The 26190-nt window shown below is 38.7% G+C and overlaps 1 protein-coding gene across 1 annotated transcript; it reads left to right on the forward strand.

The window, feature by feature from the left end:
* Window positions 1-892: 892 nt before the first annotated feature.
* On the forward strand, window positions 893-25279 carry CTR9 (CTR9 homolog, Paf1/RNA polymerase II complex component). Its single transcript, XM_065944816.1, has 25 exons — window positions 893-1123; window positions 2433-2531; window positions 4357-4596; window positions 5104-5221; window positions 6113-6202; window positions 7175-7323; window positions 8406-8513; window positions 11286-11393; window positions 11500-11736; window positions 11954-12043; window positions 12149-12277; window positions 12386-12569; window positions 14013-14101; window positions 14919-15104; window positions 15185-15272; window positions 15410-15558; window positions 17623-17739; window positions 17880-18025; window positions 18941-19012; window positions 19542-19677; window positions 19826-19972; window positions 20330-20487; window positions 21530-21626; window positions 21832-21944; window positions 24209-25279. Exons 1-25 carry the CDS (start codon window positions 1079-1081, stop codon window positions 24633-24635), a joined length of 3522 nt encoding a protein of 1173 aa, XP_065800888.1. The 5' UTR covers window positions 893-1078; the 3' UTR covers window positions 24636-25279.
* Window positions 25280-26190: the final 911 nt, after the last annotated feature.

Raw genomic sequence — 26190 nt, forward strand, 5'->3', positions numbered from 1 at the left:
CGAATTCTACAATCAAAAGGTTGATTACAAATTTAATCCAATTTTTCAACAATTTTATTAAAATCACAAATCTAGCAGATTCTCATATGTTTCAAAGACCCCCCCAAAAAAACCCAAAACAAAACCCACACAAAATACATGAACTAGCACAATGATTACAGAATTCACTGCAACGTTTCTATTTAAGCTGGTCACAAAAGTAGCACAGATATGACGAACGAACGAAAAGTAGCTGCTTTTCGAAAAGTAGCTTACTGAGCAGCCAATTTGGGTTACGGAATGAACCGATAGTCTCATTCATGGTAATCTAGATTAGAAAAAGAGACAGGCCAGGCCCACCTGGCAGAGGACAAGTCCGGGGTTCGGGGGCGGAATCAGGCTCAGGAAAGGATGGCTATAATTGGCCAGAATTCCCATGCCAGTCATGGGGTACAAGGGCTTTCCTTATAGCTCTGTCGGGAAAGAGTCTGCCTGCAATGCAGGAGACTTGGGTTCGATCCTGGGTCAGGAAGATCCCCTGGAGAAGGAAATGGCAACCCACTCCGGTATTCTTGCTTGGAGAATCCCATGAACAGAGGAGCCTGGCAGAGTCGGACACTACTGAGCGACTTTTCACTTCACTTCTGACCCATGTCAGTCAGCGGCCAGGCCCCGAATCCGAGCCTCATTCGCCCCTAAGGTGGGCGGGGCGGATACGCCCTCCACCTGTTTATCCCCGCTCCTGGGCGGCTTCAGGTTCAATAGCCTCAGGCCCTCGGAGAGGTAGGACTACGAATCTTCCGAACCCTCCTTTAAAATCGGGGAATCTATGCCACTGGAGGAGCGTTCTCAACGGACAGGCCCTCCCGCGGGGAAAGTTTCCGGGGCAGGGGGCGGGGCTGCCGGAAGTCGCCGGTCGCCGTCTGCTGTTCGTTGTTTGAGCGGCTGACGGGAAGGAGAAGCCGGAGCTCCGGCGGCGCTGCGGGGCTGCAGTCACGACCGGAGCCCGAGCCGCCGCTAGTCTCTGGACGGGCTATAAGCCAGGAGTACCGGCTGTGGAGAGGCGGGGCCCGACGCCCGCTCCCCTTCTCATCTCACCATGTCGCGGGGCTCTATCGAGATTCCCCTTCGGGACACTGACGAGGTAAGTGTCGAGCATGGGGGAGGGTGGGGGCCGTTAACTTGGACGATCTCCCCTTCCCCCTTTCTCTCGACTTTGCTTCCGAAGTAAGAGCATTCTCTCTCCCAGATCGAACCCCCCTACCGAAGCTCCGACCACTTCTTCCCCAGCCCCGGCACCCTCCCAGGCTGGGAACATCAAGTCCCCGAAGCCTTGAGGCCACCCCGAGAAGGAGTTCTTGAAAGTTCCCCTCCTACCTGTTCGTATTTGACAGTCCTCTGCTCTTCGTAATTCAGAGGCGCGGGAGTGTGAGTGAGCGTGATCAAATGTGAGGCACCTCGCAGGTCATAGAGATGGACACTTATGTCACTGTGTTCTCAAACTAAGTATCTCTCCCCGGGAATATGTAGGATGTCGCCCTTCCTCCCTTGGAAACGCGAGTGTCGCTGCACAAGGCTTTCTCAGCCAAATAGAGACCACAAGCCGCTGCTGTGTGCTGTTAGAATTGCCCACTCTCCCTTCCAGTCTCCTCTTTTATGGATGTTCAGTAGCTTGTCTGAGTAAAGTTCTCAGAACTGGTGTTGTTTTATTGGCTATCTCATATTCTTGTTTGTTTGTTTGATTGAGGTACAACATTGAGATGTGTTTCACTTACCATAAAATACAGTGGTTTTTAGTAATATTCACAAAGCAGTGTAACCACCACCACGATCTAATTCTAGGAAATTTTTCTACTGTTATTTTTGTGCCACAGTCAGGAGTGTGTGTGACACAAATGCTGCCTCCATGATGAATGTGTGCAGTGGCAACTCAATATTGCCTTGCTTCTAGGATTGTGCTTCTTGTCAGACCAATGGCATCAGAGTCTCTGGGGTCTTATCTACATTTTACCTGCATTATGCATTAAGCAGAGTTTCCTTTCATTTTTTTCAGAGCTTTTTATAGTTCTAGTGATTTGAAGACAGCTAGCAGGATTTGTTTGCCATGGTTTTACTTTACTATTCCATGTAATGTATTTGGCATATGCTCCTTAAATATTTCTTAACATATACTTGTTTAGCTTTACAGAAAGTAAACACAAATCCTATGTATTAAAAAAAAAAAAAATTCTATACCCAGACTGATGAATCTCTGGGAAAAGAGCAGTCAGAGGAGAAACATGAATTTCAAAAAGAAAAACAGGGACTTCCCTGGCACCTTGTGGTTAAGACTCTGCATTTCCACTGCACATGGCACAAGTTCGGTCCCTGATTGGGATATAAGATCCCACATGCTGTGGTGGCATGGCCAAAAAAAGAAAAATAAGAATTAAAACCTACATTTTGTATTTTAGGTCATTGAACTTGATTTTGATCAGTTACCGGAGGGAGATGAAGTTATCAGTATTCTGAAACAGGAACACACACAACTGCACATATGGATTGCTTTGGCGGTGAGTATTCATGTTAACAAATACTTTTTATATATGTCAACTGGAAAAAAATATGTAGTTTCTGTTTTCAGATACAGTAATAACCAGCTTGGGTGAATGATAGTACCAAGTATGTGGAAGTTAATTATATTATATTCCAGTTTCCTAAGTGGTCTGCTGGCCTCTGGTAAATGAGAATATGTTGGTAAAATTCACTTAAGCCAAATAGTACTCAGTATTGAACATTTGATTATTTAGTGGTTATTCAGTGAGGACTAGCTTATGATTTGTAAATAAACTGAGAAAAAACAAAGTGCCACAATGTAAACAGTCTAACACCCTCTACACTCCTCAGTACTAGCTGCATGATTATGTTTCTTTTTTGTGGGAACATTATTGGAAATGATTATAGTAATGAAATATAGTGAATACTTTAATCATTATTCCTAAGCAAGTTTGCCACAGGTCACTTTTCATGTAAGGATATAAACAAGGCATCTAATGTTATCTTGAATAGTCAGAGAAATAGATCTGGAATTAGGTTTGTGTCCATTGCTCAAGCCTAACTCTTGAGTTTCTTAGGCATGGATTTACAGAGAGGTACTATCAGTGACAAGCAGTGCCTTCCTGACTCAAAGTGCTAAGTTTTCTCAGTCTTTGGAAAACAGGCCATTAATGCTTTTCACTCATTTTTTTTAAAACCAGAAGGGTACTTAAGTTTTTTTTTAGTACGAATGCCTCCTTTCACAGCACTTTTATGAAAATTGGAGTCTTGCAGGGTTAGCATGACACCTGTAGTAAGATAAATTCATGAACCATTGTGGGCTACAGGTTGTTAAAACAAGAAAGAATGTATGCTTTAGGATTAGAAAGGCCTTTGTTCAAACTCCAGCTCAGCTGCTAACTAATTCCGTGACCTTCAACAAATGATCTATCTTCTGAGCCTATTTCCTCATCTAAAATAGAGGGTTGTTAACACTGAATTAAAAGATAGTTGTACAGATTAGAGATAATGTCTGTGAAACTCCTGGCATTGTTTATGGCCCAAAGTAAGGGGCTAATGATGGATATTCCTTATATTATTAACAAATGAAACAGATATCCACAGAAGTTATTCAACAGGCCCAAAGTCATAGATAATTTTTGGTGGATCTAGAACTAGAACCCAAGTTTTTTGTTTGAAATTCTTTATACCTCTCACTATTTCTTTCTCTCTTTGGCTCTGATTTAGTTTGAAATCAATTATTGCTGAGTAAGGCGATGGAAACATTTGTAGTGATTTTAATTTTTTAAGCAACTTGATTAGATATAATTCACTGTAGTAAACTGCAGACGTGACTGAGCTACTGAATACAACACAGACATTTGAAAATTTTTAGCACATATATACACCTGTGAAATGATCACCATATTTAAAATAACACATATATCCATTGCCCCTGAAACTTTCCAGCCAACTCTCCCTTCCCCACCCTCCCATAGTGCCCAGGCACTTATTAATATTATTATGTATGATCAGGTAAATTAAGTCAGATTTCTTTGAATTTATGAAAGAGGAAAAAATTGCCAAATGAAAGCAAAATAGTGCCCATGCAAGCCCTGATCAGCTTTTTGTCACTGAAGATTAGTTTGAGGTTTATCCACATAGTCGCATATATCCAGTAGCTCCTTTTACTGCTGAGCAGTAGCCGTTGTGCAGATAGACCACAGATTGTCCGTTCACCTTTTCATCAACAGTTTGTTTGTTTCCAGTTGGGGCCTATTACATATAAAGCCTCTGTAAACATTTGTGTACAACTTTTTGTATGGACATACAATAATTCTAACTTGATTATTTGCCTTATAGCTGGAATACTACAAGCAAGGGAAAACAGAAGAGTTTGTCAAGTTGTTGGAAGCAGCGCGTATAGATGGCAATTTGGATTATAGAGACCATGAAAAAGACCAGATGACTTGCTTGGATACATTGGCGGCCTATTATGTTCAACAGGCTCGTAAGGAAAAGAATAAGGACAACAAGAAGGATCTTATTACACAGGCAACCCTATTGTATACAATGGCAGATAAAATTATTATGTATGATCAGGTAAATTAAGTCAAATTTCTTTGAATTTATGAAAGAGGGAAAAATTGCCACATGAAAGCAAAATGTGTGTAATAAGCAACAGAGTTTTCTAAAAAAAATTTTTTTTATTATGGTTGATAAGAATAGTCAAAAAGGAGAAGGGTTCCTTATTAAAATAGAAATTTCTTATACTGTTGAATTAATATGGGCAGATTTAGCATAGAAATTTATAAACATGTTGAGTTGGTAATTCTAACATCCTCAGGTGAATTTCAAATGTATTTTAAGGAGTTTGAACTTTTCTTTTTGTCATTTTTCCTGATATAGACAACTTGCATTTTGGGATAATTTCTCAATTTGTAATTAACAATTGCTTACTGATAGTTTAAACACACTATAGTGATAGAGGAATTTGTGTGATGTTCAATTTCTCTCCTGTGTGGTTTTCATTTTCATGTTACACATTTGTCTTAAATCATGGTTAGTCCTGGGTAAAGTCAAGTGTAAAATGGTACATTACTTTTTCAGAACCATTTGTTGGGAAGAGCCTGCTTCTGCCTTCTTGAAGGTGACAAAATGGATCAAGCTGATGCACAGTTTCATTTTGTACTCAACCAGTCTCCAAATAATATTCCAGCACTGCTTGGTAAGTCATTTTCAGCAACCATCTTAGGAATCTTTATTTTTCAGCATGTGCCTAAAATACATCTCTTTGTTGATAGCTCCTTAGTAACTGGACTGGGCAGCAAAATAGAAGAGCTTTACCTTATTAAAAATAAAACCCTCGTGGGATGGGGAGGTGACTTCCCTTGGTGGTCCAGTGGTTAAGAATCCACCTGCCACTGCAGGGAGCATGGGTTCAATCCCTGGTCCGGGAAGATTCCCCATGCCATGGAGCAGCTAAGCCCATGTACCTAAACTACTGAGCCTGAGTGCTTTAGAGCCTGTGCTCCACAACAAGAGAATTCACCACAATGAGAAGCCCGTGCACCGTAAAAAGGAGCTCCCATTCACTGCAACTAGAGAGATCCTACATGCAGTAACAAAGACCCAGTGCAGCTAAAAATAAATAAAATTTTAAAAAGAAAAAAAACTCTCGTATGGAGTTCCCTGGTGGTCCATTGGTTGGGACTTAGTGCTTTCATGGCCAAGGACCTGGGTCACCCAGCATGGCCAAAAAAACAAAAACGGAAAAAACTTATTGCAGTAGATCATCATTTCTGTTGAAATTACAGAAATAGAATATATACTAGTTAAGCATAATTTGTAATCTACTTCTAGAGAATCAGTAAACAATCTATTTGGACAACTCTAAGCTAATTTTTGTTTTATAACATTTCACATAAATATAGGACTGTTCTATTTATAGACATAGGCTAATACATCCTTATGGAAAACAAGTTTAAATATGAAATAGTTATTACTATTTTTGATTGTTTTTCACTGGGAGATATATTTGATCTAGGTGAGTTAGTGGAGAGTATATAACACTTGAGTTCTTTAATAAGTGCATGTTTATTTTTAAAAATCATTACAGGTAAAGCTTGCATTTCTTTCAACAAGAAGGATTACAGAGGCGCTCTAGCTTACTATAAGAAAGCTTTGCGGACTAACCCAGGTTGTCCAGGTAAAAGAAAAACTTCAAGTCTAAGCTGTAAATGATCCAACTTAAAATATTGATATTTGATTCAAAGGCTGAGTAGAAGTAGTTCTTAATACATCTTTTTGCTCTATACTTTTTTCTTTCCAAAATCACATTCATTTAGCAAATTTTGAAATGAAATGTCAAGTGTTTCCAGAAGGAGAGGGGTGTCAGACTGTGTCAAATTCTGTTGTTAGGCCAAGTAAAATAGGGAATGAAAGTTGCTCATCGGATCTGGCAACGTACAAATCATTAGTGACCTTGATAAAAGCAGTTCTATTGGAATGATAGAGGTGAGATATTCCTCAGAGTGGAGTCCAGAGAGAAAAGGGAAGGAAAGGAATTGGAGGCAGCAAGTGTAGAATCTAAGGAGCTTGACTTTCTCGGGAAAGTAGGAATGAAGTGACACTGGAAAGAGAAATGGAATCAAGAGAGGATTTTTTAGGATAGGAAAGTGTGTATGGATGAGAATGATCTAGTTGAGAGGGAAATTTTGATGATGCAGGAAAAAGAGGGGAGGGTTGCTGGTGCAGTGACCTTAGATGAGAAGGGGTAGCATCTAGTGAGCACTGGAGAGGTTGGCCTTTGATAAGAACATGGTTGACTTTTGGCATGCATTTGAAATTGGGAAGCATTTATAAGCTTAGTTCTGCAGATGTGCATGTAGCCAGTCACTTTATTTAAGGCTATAATGAAGCTCTCTGTTTAAAAAATTGCTCTTTAAAAATTAGATCTTGAAGGTACAGTATAGCCAGACATATTGGAAGACTGACCTCTAGTTTTTTGACCTCCAGTGAAGCCAAGATTGTGATACACCCAAAGATTTTATAGTGTGATTATGTTGAGGTTAATTCTGGGATTTTGCAACTTACAAATAGTATTTAAGCATTTTAAAAAATTTGAATCCCAAGAATGCCTTAATTTGACAGGCTAAATAACTTGATTTTATTTTTTTAGCGGAAGTTCGTTTAGGAATGGGCCATTGCTTTGTGAAACTTAACAAATTGGAGAAAGCTCGTCTGGCATTCAGCAGAGCCCTGGAACTCAATTCCAAGTGTGTGGGAGCATTGGTGGGACTGGCTGTTCTAGAACTCAATAATAAAGAGGTGTGTGATTAAAAAAACTGTTTAGTTTCTGACCATTTTGTCACGTGAATAGTATTAAATTATATATTGAATTATATCTCAACAGAGCTGTTAAAAAATGCAATCTTTTGGAGTCTTTTCTATTATTTGCCTTGGGGATTAGCAGTAAATTGTTTAGGACAGTGATATTAAGTATATTTGTTACATTCACCCAATTTCAAAGGGCGGGAAATGCTTTTCAGTGGCAGTGTTTCTGCAGTAAAGTCTGTTAAGAAAGCTAAATTCTAAAAGTTTAACTCACTATTTGAATTTATTTCCATTATTTTTCCTTTAATTTTTATAATTTTTAAAGTTTTTTAATAAATTTTTTTAGTTTTCCATTTGCGTTATTACAAAATCTTGGCTATATTCTTCATGTTGTACACTACATCCTTGAACATAGCTTATGCCACCCACTTCCCAACCTCTCTATTGTCCCTCCCCTCCCTAACTGGTAACCAGTAGTTTGTTCTCTATATCTGTGAGTATGCTTCTTTTTTGTTATATTTACTAGTTTGTTGTATTTTTTAGATTCATACAGCATTTATCTTTCTGTGACTTATTTCACTTAACATGCATTCCAAGTCCATCCATGTTGTTACAAATGGCAACATTTCATTCTTTTTTATGGCTGTGTTGTATTCCATTGTATGTATATGTGTGTGTATCACATCTTTATCCATTCATCTGTTGATGGACACTTAGGTTATATATCTTGGCAATTATAAATAATGGTGCTATGAACTTTGAGGTAGTGTTTCCTATTAATATTTTTGTTTTTTCAGCTGTATACCCAGGAGTGGAATTGTTGGGTCATATGGTAGTTCTATTTTTAGTTTTTTCAGAAACCTTCATGCTGTTTTTATAGTGGCTGTGCCAATTTTTAATCCCACCATCACTGTTTGAAATTTTTTATTGCTGGTGAGAAAGTTAAAGCAAACTACATTTTGGTATCTGAACTTAGATTTGTATAATCTTATTTCTTCAGACTAGAAAGGAAACTTTGAAAAAATGCTATTTAAGTAATGTTTCACTCATCCCTGCCATCACTGTGTTTCTCTTAGGCTGATTCCATCAAAAATGGTGTCCAACTTCTTTCCAGAGCCTATACTATTGATCCTAGCAACCCTATGGTATTAAACCACTTAGCAAATCACTTTTTCTTCAAAAAGGTAGGCGAAATCATTTATTAAAGTTGTTTAATTTTAAATCCTTATCTTTGCTTTTCTGCACTGTGGTTGACACTTTATCTTTTTAACTTCAAAAGAAATTTGAATCAAGAGAGTTTTTTCAAGTTAGAGTTTGTTTTAGTATCTAGGTATGTCTGTCTGTTCATTCAATCATTTAATAATTATTGACCCTGTATACTGTATCCAATGTTGTGATGGAGGTGTGAAATTCAGTAAGACAGTTTTTGCACTCAAGGAGTTCAGTTTCATAGAAAACCCAGACTTGTGAACAAATATAAATGTAAAAATAAAGGTCTCTACCCTGCTGTGGTAGAGAAATGAAAGAGGAAATGATTAAGTGGTTAAGAAAAGTGTTTACCACCAAGAAGGAAAACGCTCTTGAACTACCCGTTTTTAGAAGATGATCACTAGGTAGCTTAAAGAAGAAAGGCACAGCTCTATGAAATAGTCTTAGTAGTTTTTTGCTTGTTTATTTTTGTATGTTGATCATGATGTCATTTTTAAAGTTGTCACTAATTCTGTAGAGCAGTGGCATTCTAGATTTCTCAAATACTAGAAAAGTTTTTATATAATTGGTAAACATGAGTTTAATAAGTCATTTTGCAACTAGGTACTAAATTATACCAAGAACTTTAATTAAATAGCAATTTAAGTAAAAGTTCACAAAACTACTTCCATCCTTATTAGTAATAGATGCTATATTGCTGTTATTGTTGCTGTTGGTATGCATTCTGTCCTTACTAAATGCCAAGTACTGTTAAAAGTGCATGCCATGAATTTATGTAATATTCAAAACAATCCTGTGAGATAGGTAATATTTTCTTAATTTTGTGGATGAGTCATGGAAGCGGAGTTAATACACTGAGGTCACACAGCTGTTAACCATGATGCTTTACTCTCCCTGGCTATAGAAGCATACTCCCCTTTCATAGTGAATTATTAATTAAGCTTTATGCTATAACTGTTACAGTACTAAAAGGCAACTACTTAAGGAGAAGATGGAAATGTTTTAAAAGTAAATGAAGTGTTACTGTTTTAAGATAAAACATTTACACAAGTTAGATTGGTTTTTATTGGGAAAAAACAACAAAAAACTGAAGACTAATGATTCTGAATATTTGAGTGCATGATCTAGTAGTCAGTGCTTACAAATGTTAGAACAGTTTCCTTGAACCAATGAGAATAATGCATTTTTAATTTTCAATGCTAGTCACCCTTCCACTGCTGAAGATAGAGACTTGCTTCTACTGAGCACAATTAGTATATTCAGAACCTTAAAGATTACCTAGGTGAAATATGTAAATCAAGGGAGTCTATTTGAGTGTTACTGAACAGCTGATCTATGATCAGTACTGTGCTGGGTGTCATGAGGTCCTCTTGCACTGAATATATGTCTGTAAGGTTTTCAGAGCATGTTTACATATGTTTTCTCAGTTTGTCATTAAAACAGCTCTAGAAGGTACACAGGCTATTTCCATACCCTCATTCCAGAGAACAAGATATAAATTTAGCTAAAGGCTGTGTCATGTAATTAAAAGTCTGGAGTTTGAATCACTTAGTTCAGATTCTGGCATCACCATTATATATAGTTCCTTGGCTTTGGGTCAATATACTGATTTCCCTAAATCTTAATTGCCTCACTTGTAAAGCAGTAATAATACCTACTTTATAGGATTTGAGGGGTGGTAGTTAGGGTTGTTAAATGTAATATCCGTATTACATACATACCTAATGGGAAACAGTCACTGTTAAAAGCTGCAATCCCATTATTATTTATAATATTAAAAAAATGTCAAAAGCTTTACATCAGACCAGATTTCTGGTCAGATGAATAAAGCACATTCCTATTAAAACTGAAATGTTGTTTCTACCCCTGATGTATGACCTCTGACTTTGAGACACTTGGCAGATTAATCAAAAGGAAAGTCAAATCTAGTAGAAAGGTCATGACCTATGCCTTCAAATAGAGTTATATGCAGGTCCAGGTGCTGGTACTTGTTATCTTTATGTGATAGAACATATCCTTGGAGTGGGGAAGAAAGTAGATTGAGATTCTAGCTTTTCACTTTGGATAACAAACTTAAGTTTCTGTTTTCCCATCAATAAAATGGTAATAATGACATACTTTGCAGGGAAGGTTGATTAAGCTTAGAACTTAAGTATACCTAGCAGAGTACTTTGGATATAGTGAAAGTGTAGTCGCTTAGTTATGTCTGATTTTTTGCAACCCTATAGACTGTATCTCACCAGACTCCTCTGTCCGTGGAATTCTCTAGGCAAGGATACTGGAGTGGATTGCCATTTCCTTCTCCGAGGGATCTTCCCGATCCAGGGATCAAACCTGAGTCTCCCACATTGCAAGCAGATTCTTTACCATTTGAGCCACAAGAGAAGCCCTTGAATATAATAGTTCTTATTAAATCATAACTGCTCCCATTACTTTTAATAAGGGACTTAACTTCTCTTGGGTTTTCTCATCACAAAAATAGGCCTGATGCTTCAAAGGATTATTGTGGGGATTAAATGAAGTAATAGACATACTGAGCAAATGTTAAGTACTATACAAATGTTAGTTCCCATCTTCCCTACATTTATCAGCACGGGTAATAAGGAGAGTGATTTGTAAATATGGGTACAGTGCTGTTATTGTTAATTCAGTTAACAAATTTTAAAGTGAAATTTGAGGAACCCTATGACTGAGACCAGTAGAGTTGTTGGAGCTCACCCATTGATTTTTGGGTCTTCCTTGTTCAGGATTACAGTAAAGTCCAGCACTTGGCTCTCCACGCATTCCATAATACAGAAGTGGAGGCCATGCAAGCAGAAAGTTGCTATCAGTTGGCTAGATCATTCCATGTCCAGGTAAGTTAATTTTATACCCTGGAGTATCTTAATTCTTTAATGGTTTTCCAGATCTTTTAAAAACTTTTGTATATATTGTTGGTCTTGTTTTATTTTCATTTTTTAGGAAGATTATGACCAAGCTTTCCAATACTACTATCAAGCCACACAGTTTGCCTCATCCTCTTTTGTGCTGCCTTTTTTTGGTTTGGGACAAATGTACATTTATCGAGGTGACAAAGAGAATGCATCTCAATGCTTTGAGAAAGTTTTGAAAGCTTATCCTAATAATTATGAAACCATGAAAATTCTTGGCTCTCTTTATGCTGCCTCAGAAGACCAAGAAAAAAGAGATATTGCCAAGGTACGTTTTTAAAAGTCTTAGTTATTTTCTGGTAGCTATCCCTAGATGCTCATTTTTTGTTATTGCTTATAGAAATATATTGAACTCGGTTTTGATAGCTGAGTTTGTTCCAGTTGAAATAACAGCTGACATTAAACAGGGTAGAGTAGCTACCACGTCTTACTTTCATAGCGTAGAGTTGGAATGCCTTAGCTTAATGATCTCTTTTTTATCCCAGGGCCATTTGAAGAAGGTCACAGAACAGTATCCTGATGATGTTGAAGCTTGGATTGAGTTGGCACAGATCTTAGAACAGACTGATATACAGGTATTTGATCACATTTTTCATCTACCTAATGTGTTTTTGGTAAGTCTGGTATAGTGTTTCTCTCCTTTTCACTTACACCTTATTCCGTCCACCATAAAAATACAGGGTGCTCTGTCAGCCTACGGAACAGCAACACGCATCCTTCAGGAGAAAGTGCAGGCCGATGTCCCCCCAGAGATTCTGAATAATGTGGGTGCCCTTCATTTCAGACTTGGAAATCTGGGTGAGGCAAAGGTAGGAACAAAGGACTAGTTCCTTGTTTTCAACTGTTAGGTTCACTGCACACTTTTTTCGATGTATCAACCAAGTCTTCACAATGTAATTTTCTTTTCTTTCTCCTAGAAATACTTTTTGGCATCTTTGGATCGTGCAAAGGCAGAAGCTGAGCATGATGAACATTATTATAACGCCATTTCTGTTACAACGTCATACAATTTAGCCAGGCTGTATGAGGCGATGTGTGAATTCCATGAAGCTGAAAAACTATATAAAAACATCTTACGGGAACATCCTAATTATGTTGACTGTAAGAATTTTAAACTTTATTTTTTGTGTATTAAGTGCTCACAACAGCAGCAAAAATTAGCCTGGAAAAAGTCTTTCTTGGAACTAATAATAAACAGTTTTAGGGAATTTCCTGGTGGTCCAGTGGTTAGGATTTCTTGATTCCACTGAAGATTAATTCCCTGTTCGGGGAACTAATATCCTGTAAGCCACACAGTGCAGCAAAAAAAAAAACCAAAAAAACAACCTATTGAAAAACCAAAACCAAGTCTAAAGGTTATACCTTTTCTTCAAAGCAGATTTGTGGCCTTAAAAAAAAAATACACCTTCACTTAAATTTATACTGGAGACAGAAGGAAACAACTGAAAACCAGTGGGACCATATTTTATAGACTAGTCCCTCTTCAGTGGGTCAGCTACCTTTGCTAGGCTTTTAACAACTCCTTGACATATTTGGTTATGTTTTGATTTATAGTGTTTATAATAGTCATAAAGGACAGTGCCTTTCCTGGAAATAATTATTCCTAAAAATGTTCTACCTTGAGTTTTTGCAACCTGAACAGTGTGAAATTTGAGAAGTTTCTAATTAAAAATAATTTATATGCTGTACTTCCCTTAAAAGAACCTAAAGCTATGATGTTTTGACTCTGGTCAAATCAAGGGCTAGTAACTTGGCCCCTGTCATACCGTTATGAATAAAAAAGTGATTTAAAATAAATGAGATTTTAGTTGAATTCCAGGCTTAATTTGAACTGAGTTGATAGGCAATTGTAAACCATCGTTGGTTTCTTGAGAGTGACATTTTCTGGAAAAAATAATAATTTGATATTTGTGTGGCACTCCTTGGTGGCTCAGACGGTAAAGAATATGCCTGCAATGCAGGAGTCCTGGGTTCAATCCCTGGGTCGGGAAGATCCCCTGAAGAAGGAAGGACAATCCACCGCAGTATTCTTGCCTGGAGAATCCCATGGACAGAGGATCCTGGCCTCCTACAGTCCGTGGGGTTGCAAAGAGTTGCATACGATTGAGCGGCTGACACTTTAACTTTTAAAATCATTTAAGGGAAAGAGACATAGTTAGAGCCCAGGTTTTCTAACTAGTAATCCCTTAGTAGTATGTTTTCACTATTGTGTGATATGCCAAGCACAATGCTGTATATCAGAGAGAAATTGGAAACAAAACAATGCCAAGCTTTTAAAATAACCTAGCCTGAGATAATGACTTGATCCAGAGTGCCAGCTTGGGGAATGGAGTAGAAGAGAGAATCTGAGATTTCAAACAGGAAGGTTTGATGGTGTCGAAGTTGCACTTTAACTTATTAGATATTTAATTAGTTATATCGATGCTTGATATTTTTTCACCTGTGATGTGTTAATGAAAAGCGATTATTTTAAAAGTACAACTTTAAAATTATGATCCTACTTTATAGCTAATATTTTAAACATAAGAACTTGTGTATTTTCAGGCTATCTGCGCCTAGGAGCAATGGCTAGAGATAAAGGAAACTTTTATGAGGCATCAGATTGGTTTAAGGAAGCTCTTCAGATTAATCAGGTTGGTAATAATAACTCTTGGGTTTGAAAAAATAATTACTTCACCATTTTCCTTCAATAAATCAGTTTTTTCTTTTAATGGCTGTCTAGGTTGGCATCCCCTTTTTTTTTTTTTTTTCATTTACTTTTTAAAGATACTAAAGGGCTTCCCTGAGAGCTTAGTTGGTAAAGAATCAGCCTGCAATGCAGGAGATCCTGGTTCAATTCCTGGGTCAGGAAGATCTGCTGGAGAAGGGATAGGCTGCCCACTCCAGTATTCTTGGGTTTCCCTTGTGGCTCAGCTGGTAAAGAATCTGCCTGCAATGAGGGAGACCTGGGTTTGATCCCTGGGATGGGAAGATCCCCTGGAGAAGGGAAAAGTCACCCAATCCAGTATTCTGGCCTGGAGAATTCCACGGGCTCTATCGTCCATGGGGTTGCAGAGTCAGATACAGCTGAGCAACTTTTCACTTCACTTCAAAGGGTCTAGAGTCATCTAGATGTTTGGATTGTGGCCCACAGTGAGAATTAGATTTCATGTCACAGCCTAGTACACACACACATGTGTATACAAACAGCTGAGATCAAAGTTTTACAAATCAGTATGAGTTCTTGCCCTAGGCAGTGCATTGATATTTTTACTGTATTCCATTTTATTGCATTTCTTATGCTAATAACTAAACACTAAATTGATTTTACAAGTCATTAATCCATCTCAGCTCTCAGTTTGAAAAACACTATAGCCTATAAACCTCTCCAGGAATCAGCTGTTGTGGAAAGATGGTTGATCTCCGAATCCAAATTACAGATTTTGCTTCTTCTTATATGGGTGTTTTTAGGACCATCCAGATGCTTGGTCTTTGATTGGTAATCTTCATTTAGCAAAACAAGAATGGGGTCCAGGCCAGAAGAAATTTGAGAGGATATTAAAACAACCAGCTACTCAGAGTGACACTTATTCTATGCTGGCCCTTGGCAACGTCTGGCTTCAAACTTTGCATCAGCCCACCCGAGATAGAGAAAAGGTAATCTCTTTTCATTTCTTTAAAACAAAGTTGATGCTTACTTGATTCTTATTTGAATTTTTAAAATAATCTTTTTATAGGAAAAGCGTCATCAAGATCGTGCTCTGGCTATCTACAAACAAGTACTCAGAAATGATGCAAAGAATCTATACGCTGCTAATGGCATAGGTAATTATAAGATTTGGATATCCATAATTGTGAAATAAATGCTTTTGGAAGGATGTTTGTAGATCAGAATTTCTCTCTAGTTGTTTTTTTGGCTACAAATAGGAAGTTCTAATTCCGTGAACCTTTTATAACTTTAGGAGCTGTTTTGGCCCACAAAGGATATTTCCGTGAAGCTCGTGATGTATTTGCCCAAGTAAGAGAAGCAACAGCAGATATCAGTGATGTGTGGTTGAACCTAGCACACATCTACGTGGAACAAAAGCAATATATCAGTGCTGTTCAGATGGTAATTTTTATTTTTCAAAATATTTTTATTTTGTGGTCATTGTTGAGCAGTTGTTTTCTTAACCATTCTGGCCCCATCTGTTTAGAGGCTTATAATTTTATAAGATTAAGACCAGTCTTTGAAGTCCAGACAAAGATGCGAGTCCTGACTCCACCATTAATTGCGCATCTTGGGCATGCCTCTGTAAGACAGAAATACTTGTACCTTCAGTTCAGTTCAGTCACTCAGTCATGTCCAACTCTTTGCGACCCCATGAACTGCAGTACGCCAGGCCTCCCTGTCCATCATCAACTCCTGGAGTTCACCCAAACCCATGTCCATCGAGTCGGTGATGCCATCCAACCATGTCATCCTCTGTCGTCCTCTTCTCCTCCTGCCCTCAGTCTTTCCCAGCATCAGGGTCTTTTCAAATGAGTCAGCTCTTTGCATCAGGTGGCCAGAGTATCAGAGTTTCAGCCTCGACATCAGTCCTTCCAGTGAACACCCAGGACTGATCTCTTTTAGGATGGACTGACTGGATCTCCTTGCAGTCCAAGGGATTAAGAGTCTTTTCCAACACCATAGTTCAAAAGCGTCAATTCTTTGGCTCTCAGCTTTCTTTATAGTCCAGCTCTCACATCCATACATGACCACTGGAAAAACCATAGCCTTGACTAGATGAACCTTTGTTGACAGAGTAATGTCTCTGCTTTTTAATATGCTGTCTAGGTTGATCATAACTTTCCTCATAGAATTTTATGAGGATCCAGAATGAAAAATACTTGGCACTAATTTGCCTAGCATAGTAGTAAGTGCCAGAAGATAGTGGGATTTATTACTCATTTGGGCTTCCCTAGTGGCTTAGCTGGTAAAGAATCCGTCTGCAATACAGGAGACTTGGGTTCGATCCCTGGGCTGGGAAGATCCCCTGGAGAAAGGAACAGGTACCCACTCTAGTATTCTGGCCTGGAGCATTCCATGAACTGTGTAGTACATGGTGTCGCAAAGAGTTGGGCACGATTGAGCAATTATTCATTTGCTCATTTTATCCTCTTCCTTCTCAGATGAGAGAACTGCATTACGGAAAGGTTAAAAGACATTTAAAAAGAAAAATCTCCCTCCATGGGGATAAGTTTTCATAGCTAGAGATTCTTGTTATGCCTTTCATATTTGTTGATTACTTGAAGTAAAAGAGTCATGCCTAGCATCTTTAGCATAGTGAACATCTTTAGCATACCTAGTGAGAAAGGAAAAATGCTCTTATTGAAATTATTATGACCAGAAAAAAAACAAGTTTCTGACCAAAGATAGAAGACATGAACAATCCAGGCTCTGGCAAGTAGTTAACCATTTTTTCTAAAAAGGATGAGTATTATTATTATTATTATTGGAAAGGTAACTAGTCACAAGGATTTACAGAACCCTGATTGCATATGGTAGTCTCAAAGGTTGTATTTTTGGAGATCAGCCTTCTTGGTCTGCAAATCAATTTCTAGGAATAGTCAGGGAAAAACCATCTAACCATCTTCACCGAGAAGAACTTGCCTATGACAGGATATGCGTGGTCACCAAGAAGAACTTGTCTATGACAGGATATGCGTGGTCATAAACTGACATGTTCGTGGCAAAATTAATACCAGTATTGCTATATTAATTTTACTAAGAAATTAACAACCAGAACTGTGAGGCTTCTCATATTGATTGCCAGTAGGTTCCACCAGTCCTAAAGAAAGGTGGTAGAGCACCATAGGAGCCAGGTGTATGACTTCTGATAAATCATCAGTAAGTCTTTTCTAGATTGTATTGCTAAAGATACAAAAAAGACCTTCCGTTTCACCTTTCAGTGTTGGTCCAGATTTCAAATGGAAAGACTATTTCGAGTATGTAATTTTTCTTGTCAGATTTCTATGTTGTGAAAATGTATGCTGGTGAATGTCAAGAATCAGTCTCAATTTAGTCTTTGAAATTAACCATCCAGAAGATAAAATACCTTTTCACATAGCTTTAAAATTGCTTGAAATTTTGTTATAAAATAATAGTATCATGTAATCGTTGTGCTTTAACTAACTTTTTCTCTTGTTGTAGTATGAAAACTGCCTCAGAAAGTTTTATAAGCACCAGAACACAGAAGTTGTGCTGTATTTGGCCCGGGCCCTCTTCAAGTGTGGCAAGTTACAGGAATGCAAACAAACCCTGCTGAAGGTAAAAAAAGAGAACTCAGTTCTGTGCTGGTTTGTATTTTTCACTCTGTTTTACACATGCTTACATGCCTAATACTCTTAACTAAAATTCTTTTCATGTCTTTATAACATATGAAAAATTTGCTTTGTTTTTATTTATAGGCTAGACATGTGGCACCCAGTGATACAGTTCTTATGTTTAATGTGGCCTTGGTCCTACAAAGATTAGCTACCTCTGTTCTAAAAGATGAAAAGAGTAATCTGAAGGAAGTACTTAATGCTGTGAAGGAACTGGAGCTTGCACACAGGTAAGATTTTGTACCTGTTTTCCAAACAGCCTTTGAAATTGTTTGTTTCTTTAAACCCATATGTCTCAAAGGAGAATCATTCTCTAGTAGAATCATTCTGGCAACTTTTAAACCAAAGCAGACAGCTGCCACTAGGTGATGTCAAACCATAGCCAGGATCCTGCTAGAATTGGATACTATAGTCCGACCCCTATAACTGGCTAGCTTTACAGACTTGCCCTAGATTTTTTATTAATCTGAGAGTAATATGACCCAGCATTTTACACACTAGAAACTTTTAGACTCCACTTATGTTGGTTTTACCTGTTATACCACTGTCTTCTTTGAGATATTAGTTTTCCTTGAGCTAAGATTAAGGCCTTTCCTCTTAAATAACTGAATAAGTTTATTTGGCTCAACTCAATTTATGTAACTTTATAGTATTTAGTTGACAACTCAGTGTTTGTTAAAGTTAAAACCTGACATCTCTTCAGGTTTTATCCAACCTTCTTTTGAGTTCTTGTTTTAAGTAGTTCTTGCCTTGCCTAGTAAATTATATGTGCTTTCATGGCTTAAGCCTCCTAACCTCCGTGCTGACATATTTAGTAAATTTGGTGTTTAGTAAGTATTAGTTGCTGGAATGGATTTTTGGTTGTTTGTGAATTTACTGATAATGTTAAATATAACTTTATCTTCATGAACTTGCTAGTATTGCGTGGTATGTTATTTAGAGTTCTTTTTTAAGTGAGTTGTATATGTGTTTTTCCTATTGAGATGACAGCCCTTTGTGAATACATTTAAGTATTAAGTGTTCATTAATTTCAGTCAGTATGTAAGCCTTCTCTCAAACTTTTTTTTTGAAAACAGATTAAAAATCTAAAGGGTCTGTTTCATTAATTTTTTTTTTTATGTATTTTATTTTCTCATTCCATTTAGGTATTTCAGTTACTTGAGTAAAGTGGGAGATAAAATGAGATTTGATTTGGCCCTCGCTGCTACAGAAGCCAGGTAATGTTATTATTTATGGAAGGTGACTTTGGGTGAGGTAGTAATATCTGTATGGACTGGGAGAGTGACACAGTAGTGAGGGATTCTGACCTTCTAGGCATCAGTCTTTCACACTCCTCTCTGGGACGTTCCTCCCTGGGCCAAGGCTTTTTCTTGAGGGTTCTTTCAGGGAATATGCCACAGTTAATTCAGTTCAAGTCTTAAAGTTATATGGGAAAAGATTTTTCTATTTCACTAACATCAGCTGTGTAGTCAGAATCAAGATACGATTCCTGACTATGTGAAGATATTGTTGGGAATCTTTTTAGCTGAGCTTTGGCAAGATAGTTATAATTTGTTAACTTAAAATAGTTGACAGTATTGGCTTATGAGAAATTAAATTAATTTTGCTAATTAAGACTTCCTATAGGTGTCACCTAATGATCCTGCTTCAAACTTTTAAATATGTGTAAATAATGTAATGCTCTGAGTTTTTAAATAAAAAGTATACTAGCTGCATTTATATTTCTCGAAATTGGGAACGTTCTAGGCAATGCTCTGACTTACTGAGCCAGGCGCAATACCACGTGGCCCGGGCACGCAAACAAGACGAAGAAGAAAGGGAGTTGCGGGCCAAACAAGAACAAGAGAAAGAACTGCTAAGGCAGAAACTTCTCAAAGAACAGGTATTTCCTGTGTTTGCGGTGATAACTAGAATTAAACGTGTGCATACATACACTTTGTATGTTAGAAAAAGTTCTTTTCATGATAGCCATGATTTTATGGTCATAAGAACATTTTGACGAGATTTTTCCCTACCCTTTTTCCTTATAGGAAGAGAAACGTCTCAGAGAAAAAGAAGAGCAAAAGAAACTTTTGGAACAGCGGGCCCAGTATGTAGAGAAGACCAAAAATATCCTTATGTTTACTGGAGAGACTGAAGCAACAAAAGAAAAGAAAAGAGGTGGTGGTGGTGGACGGGTAAGATATGACTCCAGCTAGAAATGAAGTTAATTGATTAAATTCACTCAATATTTAGTTGAGCTTTGGCTTTCTCCTTTGCTAATGGATAGTCTTAAACACAGAGTGCTTTAAATGGTATCTAATATTTAGAAATGCACTTCAGTGCTAGTTTTAGTATAGTTTATCTTGTAGCAACCTTGCAGTTGATGATCTTTGCTATGAGAAACATTCATCCCAATTAGCAGTCTTCAAAGTATGGGCCTCACCATGCACCTTTTCCATGTGACTCAGAGGCCTGATGGCATGAGGCCTATTTCATACAGCTGTATTCTACCAGCCAGGAAAGCACTGACTGTGGTCTCGCTTGGATTTCAGCGTTCCAAGAAGGGAGGAGAGTTCGATGAATTTGTCAATGATGACACCGATGAGGACCTTCCTGTCTCCAAAAAGAAGAAGCGAAGGAAGGGCAGTGGTAGTGAGCAAGAAGGCGAGGAAGAGGAGGGCAGCGAGAGAAAGAAGAAGAAGAGGAGAAGGTAGTGTCATGGAATAACCTTTTAAATCACCTCATGAAAGTGGGAAAACACTGTTCACCTTTCTGAATGTTAGGTTTAGAATTTGGGAACACCTGGTAATCTGTTAATCCACCCAGACAGAAACCTTTCATTCTCCTACTTCCTACTTTAATCCTAAAATGAACCCCAATTACCAAACACTACAAATTTCCTTCTGAGAGCTCTGAGCCAGTCATAATTGCCTTTCTTATGTCTATAAAATTGCAATACTTAATTGGAAAACCTATGCAATTTAGAATGAGTAAAGTTAGTGGGTCCATGCCAACTGTCCATCTTAATAACTTACAAAAGCCCCGAACCAGTCAGTTTCTCTCTGTAAAATGGTGAGAGTCATGGCTCACTTCAAGTTTTACAGGATGTGTAAAATGTGAATTTAGCTGAAAGAAGAGAAGAAGGGCTTTTAATCCTCCCATGCCATCCACTGTTAGGATAAGTGATGCCTTGTCCTCTCTTACCTGGAGGGGCCCTTGAACTCTCCCACTCCTCTCATGGTGCTTCCCTGTCCAAGAACCTCCAGGATTACCTAAACCTGTTCTTCCCAACCCGAGGCTAACTCTGCTTGTGGAATTCAGTCAGACACACTGACCTGTGGAATTGAAGCTATGGCTGAGAATTAGCAGACCTAGGATGAGTAGTTGGGAAGGAAGGAAGAGGAGGGGGAAGATGCTGAGTCTGGAGCCTGGATCTTTTCTCACATCCTCTATCACTCACCAAGGGCAAGATCTGAGCTTGTCTTTCATTCATTGAGAGGGCTCAACAGTGACTCACGTAGTCAGCGGACTTTGCATAAATCCATGATTTATTTGTGTGGCAGACTGCTGAGCCTTGTGCAGCAACTGTAAGTTGTGGCCTCTCCCCTTGAGGGGTGCACAGTCTGCTTGCAGTTAGCACCCGTAGAGAAGGGTGTTGAGAATGACTCATACTATTTGGATGGCAAAGAAGTCTTGGGCTTTATAGGCATATGAGTGAATCTTGACATACTTTCTTTTGGTATTCACTATAGACCTCCGAAGGGAGATGAAGGATCTGATGATGATGAAACAGAAAATGGCCCCAAACCGAAGAAGCGCCGTCCACCAAGAGCGGAGAAGAAGAAGGCTGTAAGTGTCCAACACGTTTTTGTGTCCCTGGTAGGCATAAAAGATGTCTGCTAGAATACATCCTTCTCCCGCAGTGTCTTCAAGCACAGACACTTTTTGAAGTTTGTTGGTTGCTGTTTGATTGTATCATTGCAGTGCAAACCCAATTTAACATGACATCCTAACAAGAGTCTTCACTAATCTATTATGTGTGTTCTTTCTTTAGCCCAAGCCAGAACGTCTGCCTCCTTCAATGAAGGGAAAAATAAAATCCAAAGCCATAATATCATCAAGTGATGATTCTTCTGATGAAGATAAACTGAAAATTGCTGATGAAGGGTAGGAATTTTTTGCTTGGTGTGTTCTCCTAATGAAAGATAACAGAGAGTGGTCACTGTGACAGAATGTCATCTCTGTAGTTTCTCAGAATCTTAGAACTGGAAGACACCTATCAGACACCTCATTCTGATCTTGTCATTTTGTCTACCAAATATTTGTCCCTTACAGAAGGAAACCTATTTTGAAACCTCCTTTCTTCATGGATATTAGTTGAAATTTTCTATATGACATCCTCCTACACAAAATGTATCATTTTGCTACACTGCCATTGATTGGCTTAAAGTATTAGGAGTAGCTGGATCTTGATCACAGGAAGAGAGGCACTTTCTTGACCATTTCCTCCCTTGTCAGGCAGGGATGACTCAGCACTGCCTGCCTGTGGAGGGCTTATCCAGCACTCCTTTAGCTTACAGCCCACTTGGTCAAACAATATTCTCTTTTACTTGTCCTGAACTTGCCCCTGAAACTCCACATTTGGATTCCTAGACTAGGACTCTTAATACCATACTATGCCTTGTTCTTCTGACGGCCATCATTTCACTGACAGCCATCATTTCATTCATTCATCCAACAGATATTTGAACATCCATGTTATGAGATGAGTGCTAAGTGCTAAGTGCTCCGAGGAAAAAGACATTGACCCTGCCCAAAGGAATTTGTGCTTTAGAACAATAGAGAATGACAGATAAACCAAAACTACATTATACTGGGGAAAGTGTTATCACTTACATTTTCCATTTATTGCTTGCCAGGGACCGTATGTAATCTGGAGTTGAAGTAGTGAGGGTTATTACTGAGATATATTTTGTAAAAGGTTGTTTAAGTCCTTTAGAAGAATAAAGAGTCCTAATCACCTGTACTGCAATTAAAAAAAAACAGTAATAAAAAAAGCTTTTTAAATAAAAGCAAGAGAGGGAGGCCTGGTTGGTTAGAGGTGAGGTAGCAGTGAGAGGTTAGCATGTTGAAGGGGCTAGGGGTCTGCAGAGGGGCTAGCCTGGTAAGGTAAAGCATCTGTGAAGATGTTCGGTTCCTGTTTTCTCTGAAGATACTGGTTGACACAGATTTGGATTGCTTTTCTATAAACCACTGGCCCTTGCCCACAGTGTTATCCTGGTCCATTGATTAGAGGCGTGATAATTAAACCCTCAGGAAGTGTTTCCTTCTTTAGCCAGATGGAACGGAGTGAATTAGATTCCAGGGGCCCACTGGTACTTGGTGTATATACAGAATGAATATCCAGCATCCTCTTCTCCATCACGCTTCACATCCTTTCAGAGTGACCTGAGTTACATGATGTGTATCTATAGGTTTCTTTCAGATGTAAACACAAAGACCCTCTCTTCAGTCTGTAGGGATGTTTTCATTGCTGGGTAGAGTAATCTATTTCACCTTCATCACTCTTCTTAGACTGACCCTGTAGGATTTAATATTCCTTTTTTGGAATATTTGTCATGGAAACCAAAACCAAGGAATATGCCAGAGGAGAAACATGTCCCTCCTGGTGAGCGCAGTGCAGTAAGGAGTTGGGGTGGGGGGGTGGGTAGCAGCTGTCACGGTGGTTAAGGGAAAGGGAACGTTTGTTCCTGCAGGAAGCCAAGGTTCCCTTGCCACCACCATCCCGAGCATTAGCACAAATCCCTTCCCTTTAACATTTGGTATGTAGAGGAGAAACTTGGGCAAAAGTAAACAAGCAAGCAGCAGAACCCCCTTAGCCCAGCTTCCTATGCAGAGTAAGTCTAGTCATGTTGGAAGGCATAAGAGCAGAAGCAAATACCAGAATAGGAATGGTGACTTGGCTCCTTGGCCGACTCCTACACAGATGGGACAGGGGAACCCCACTCAGCCAACCCTTGGGAGAGGGTTCATGTCCTGAGTCTCTGCAGCCAAGTGAGGTGCTAGGTTTTACCTCTGCTGCTGTGGATTTGCTTATAAAGATAAATGTATTCCTTCCTTACCTGATTTAACATGTGAAATTGAGAAATGCTTCATTCTGATGAAAGGTGCCTGGTATGACCAGTGAGAGTCATCCTTTACTGTTTTTATTCTGTCTTAGAGCTAAAGTGCCTTATTCTTTTCTCCTACTTAATCCCCTTTTTATTATGAACGGCATCTCATTTACCAAAAAAAGTACACCAAAGAAAAATCATAGTACAAACACCAACCAGGTCCAGAATATTCTGCTCTTCTCTTTTAAAAGCGCATCCCCTGCTTGTCAGGTGTTGTCCGCCGGAGCCTGGCGTGTAACGAGCATTTCTCTTTGCCAGGCATCCCCGCAACAGCCACAGCAACAGCGACTCGGATGAGGGCGAGCGGCGGAAGAAGGGTGCCTCCTCGGAGAGCGATTCGGACGAGAACCAGAACAAGTCCGGCAGCGAGGCCGGCAGCCCTCGGCGGCCCCGGAGACCCCGCTCTGATGAGGATTCGGACAGCGACCAACCGGCCAGGAAGCGCAGGCCCTCAGGCTCCGAACAGTCAGACAACGAGTCCCTGCAATCAGGGCGGAGCCGCTCCGCAGGCTCTGAGATGGACTCCCGGCCAGCGTCTCCGAGCGCCGAGTCGGACCACGACTCCGAAAGAGCATCTGACAATGAGGGCTCCGGCCCAGGTTCCGGAAATGAATCCGAACCCGAGGGATCCAACAACGAGGCCTCAGATCGGGGCTCTGAACGTGGTTCAGATGATAGCGACTAGGCATTATTTCATGAATACGCTTCATCTCTGAAGAAAACTTTTTTTTAACATTTGAAAGCTGTGATAAAAACATTTCAGGTGTTTGGTCCGTGGTGAAATTTTTCCTAAGGCAATTTTTTCCCCTATCCATTCGTACATTACTATGACCGCAAGAGATGTTTCCCGTGTTAGAGTCTAATATTTGAGTCTCTTGAGCAAAAGGTGACTATTCTTCATTATGGTACAATTCCACCTATCATATGTGAAAACCCCAGAAAAATAAACCCACATGCTGAAGCATTCCTACAGAGTTTTGACTGCCTACAACAGTGGCGCACATGTCATCTTTGTATCTTAAGCAGTATACTGTTTGGATTTCTATTACAATCTTTACCAAGTGGTGTGAGAAACTTGGTGTGAATGTCTTTTTCCATTTCAAGCTTAGATCAAGAATATTTTTATTTTCTGGAGAAAGAGGTATCTACTGTATAATTGCACCAAAGTACAAATGAAAGGAAGGTTTTCTTCAATAGGGTAATACTGCAGCCATGTAGATAAAACCACAAATATATCGTTTGTTAGGTTGACTAAGATGTGGGAAAATGCTTTTCTGTTAGTAGAATGCAAAGACCTACCTAAGCCACATAATAAAATTCTTCTACCAATTTTTGTGTCAACCTTGTGTCATTTGGTGGGGGCAGGGGAAGGCAGTACATTTGTATATGAAAATTTAGTATCAATAAATTGCAAATATTTAGAAGAACCTGAATTAAACTGAAGGCTGTTTACTCAAAAGTTTTGTAAATCTTTGTAGATTTCTGGAGTGTTTTTAAAGATGCAAGAAGCTATTTATGGGGACTTTCTTGGCAGGCCAGTGGTTAAGTGTCTGGGCTTCTCATGTAGTAGGGGTGGCTTCAGTGTCTAGTTGGGGAACTAAGGTCCCACATGTAGTGTGGCTCAGCCAAAAAATTAAAAACAAAAAGACTACAGTAGCCAAGACATGGAAGCAACCTGAGTGTCCATCAACAGATGAATGAATAAAAAAAATGTAATATGTATAATGCATATACAATGCATTGTAATTGAATACTACTCAGTATTCCAATTGAATTGGAATTCCAATTGGAATACTACTCAGCCATAAAAAAGAATGAAATATTGCCACTTGCTGCAATGTTGACCTAGAGATTATCATACTAAGTGAAATAAATCAGAGAAAGACAAATATATGATATATCACTTATATGTGGAATCTAAAAAGTAGTAAATAGGAATTTGTTTACAAAACAAACAGACTGATAGACATAAAAAACAGTTACCAAAGGGGGAAGGAGAGAAGGGATAAATTAGAAGTATGAGATTTAAGAGACACACTGCTATACAACGAGAATTTGCTGTATAGCATGGGGAACTATAGTCAATATCTTGTAATAACCTATAGTGGAAAAGAATCTAAAAAACTATCTTCATAATATATACACATTCACAATATATATTCATATATATATGAATCATTTTGCTGTACTCCTGAAACTAACACAGTATTGTAAATGAACTATATTTCAAAAGAAAAAGA

This window comes from Muntiacus reevesi, chromosome 9, assembly GCF_963930625.1.
Source record: "Muntiacus reevesi chromosome 9, mMunRee1.1, whole genome shotgun sequence".
In the NCBI taxonomy this organism is placed as follows: Eukaryota; Metazoa; Chordata; class Mammalia; order Artiodactyla; family Cervidae; genus Muntiacus; species Muntiacus reevesi.

What these genes read in the sequence shown, in the direction of transcription:
- CTR9 (XM_065944816.1), top strand. Translation starts at nt 1,079, where the DNA reads ATGTCGCGGGGCTCTATCGAGATTCCCCTTCGGGACACTGACGAG. An exon ending in ACATATGGATTGCTTTGGCG is followed by an intron (nt 2,532 to 4,356) that starts GTGAGTATTCAT and finishes TTTGCCTTATAG; the next exon opens with CTGGAATACTACAAGCAAGG. An exon ending in GAGGTGGTGGTGGTGGACGG is followed by an intron (nt 19,973 to 20,329) that starts GTAAGATATGAC and finishes CTTGGATTTCAG; the next exon opens with CGTTCCAAGAAGGGAGGAGA.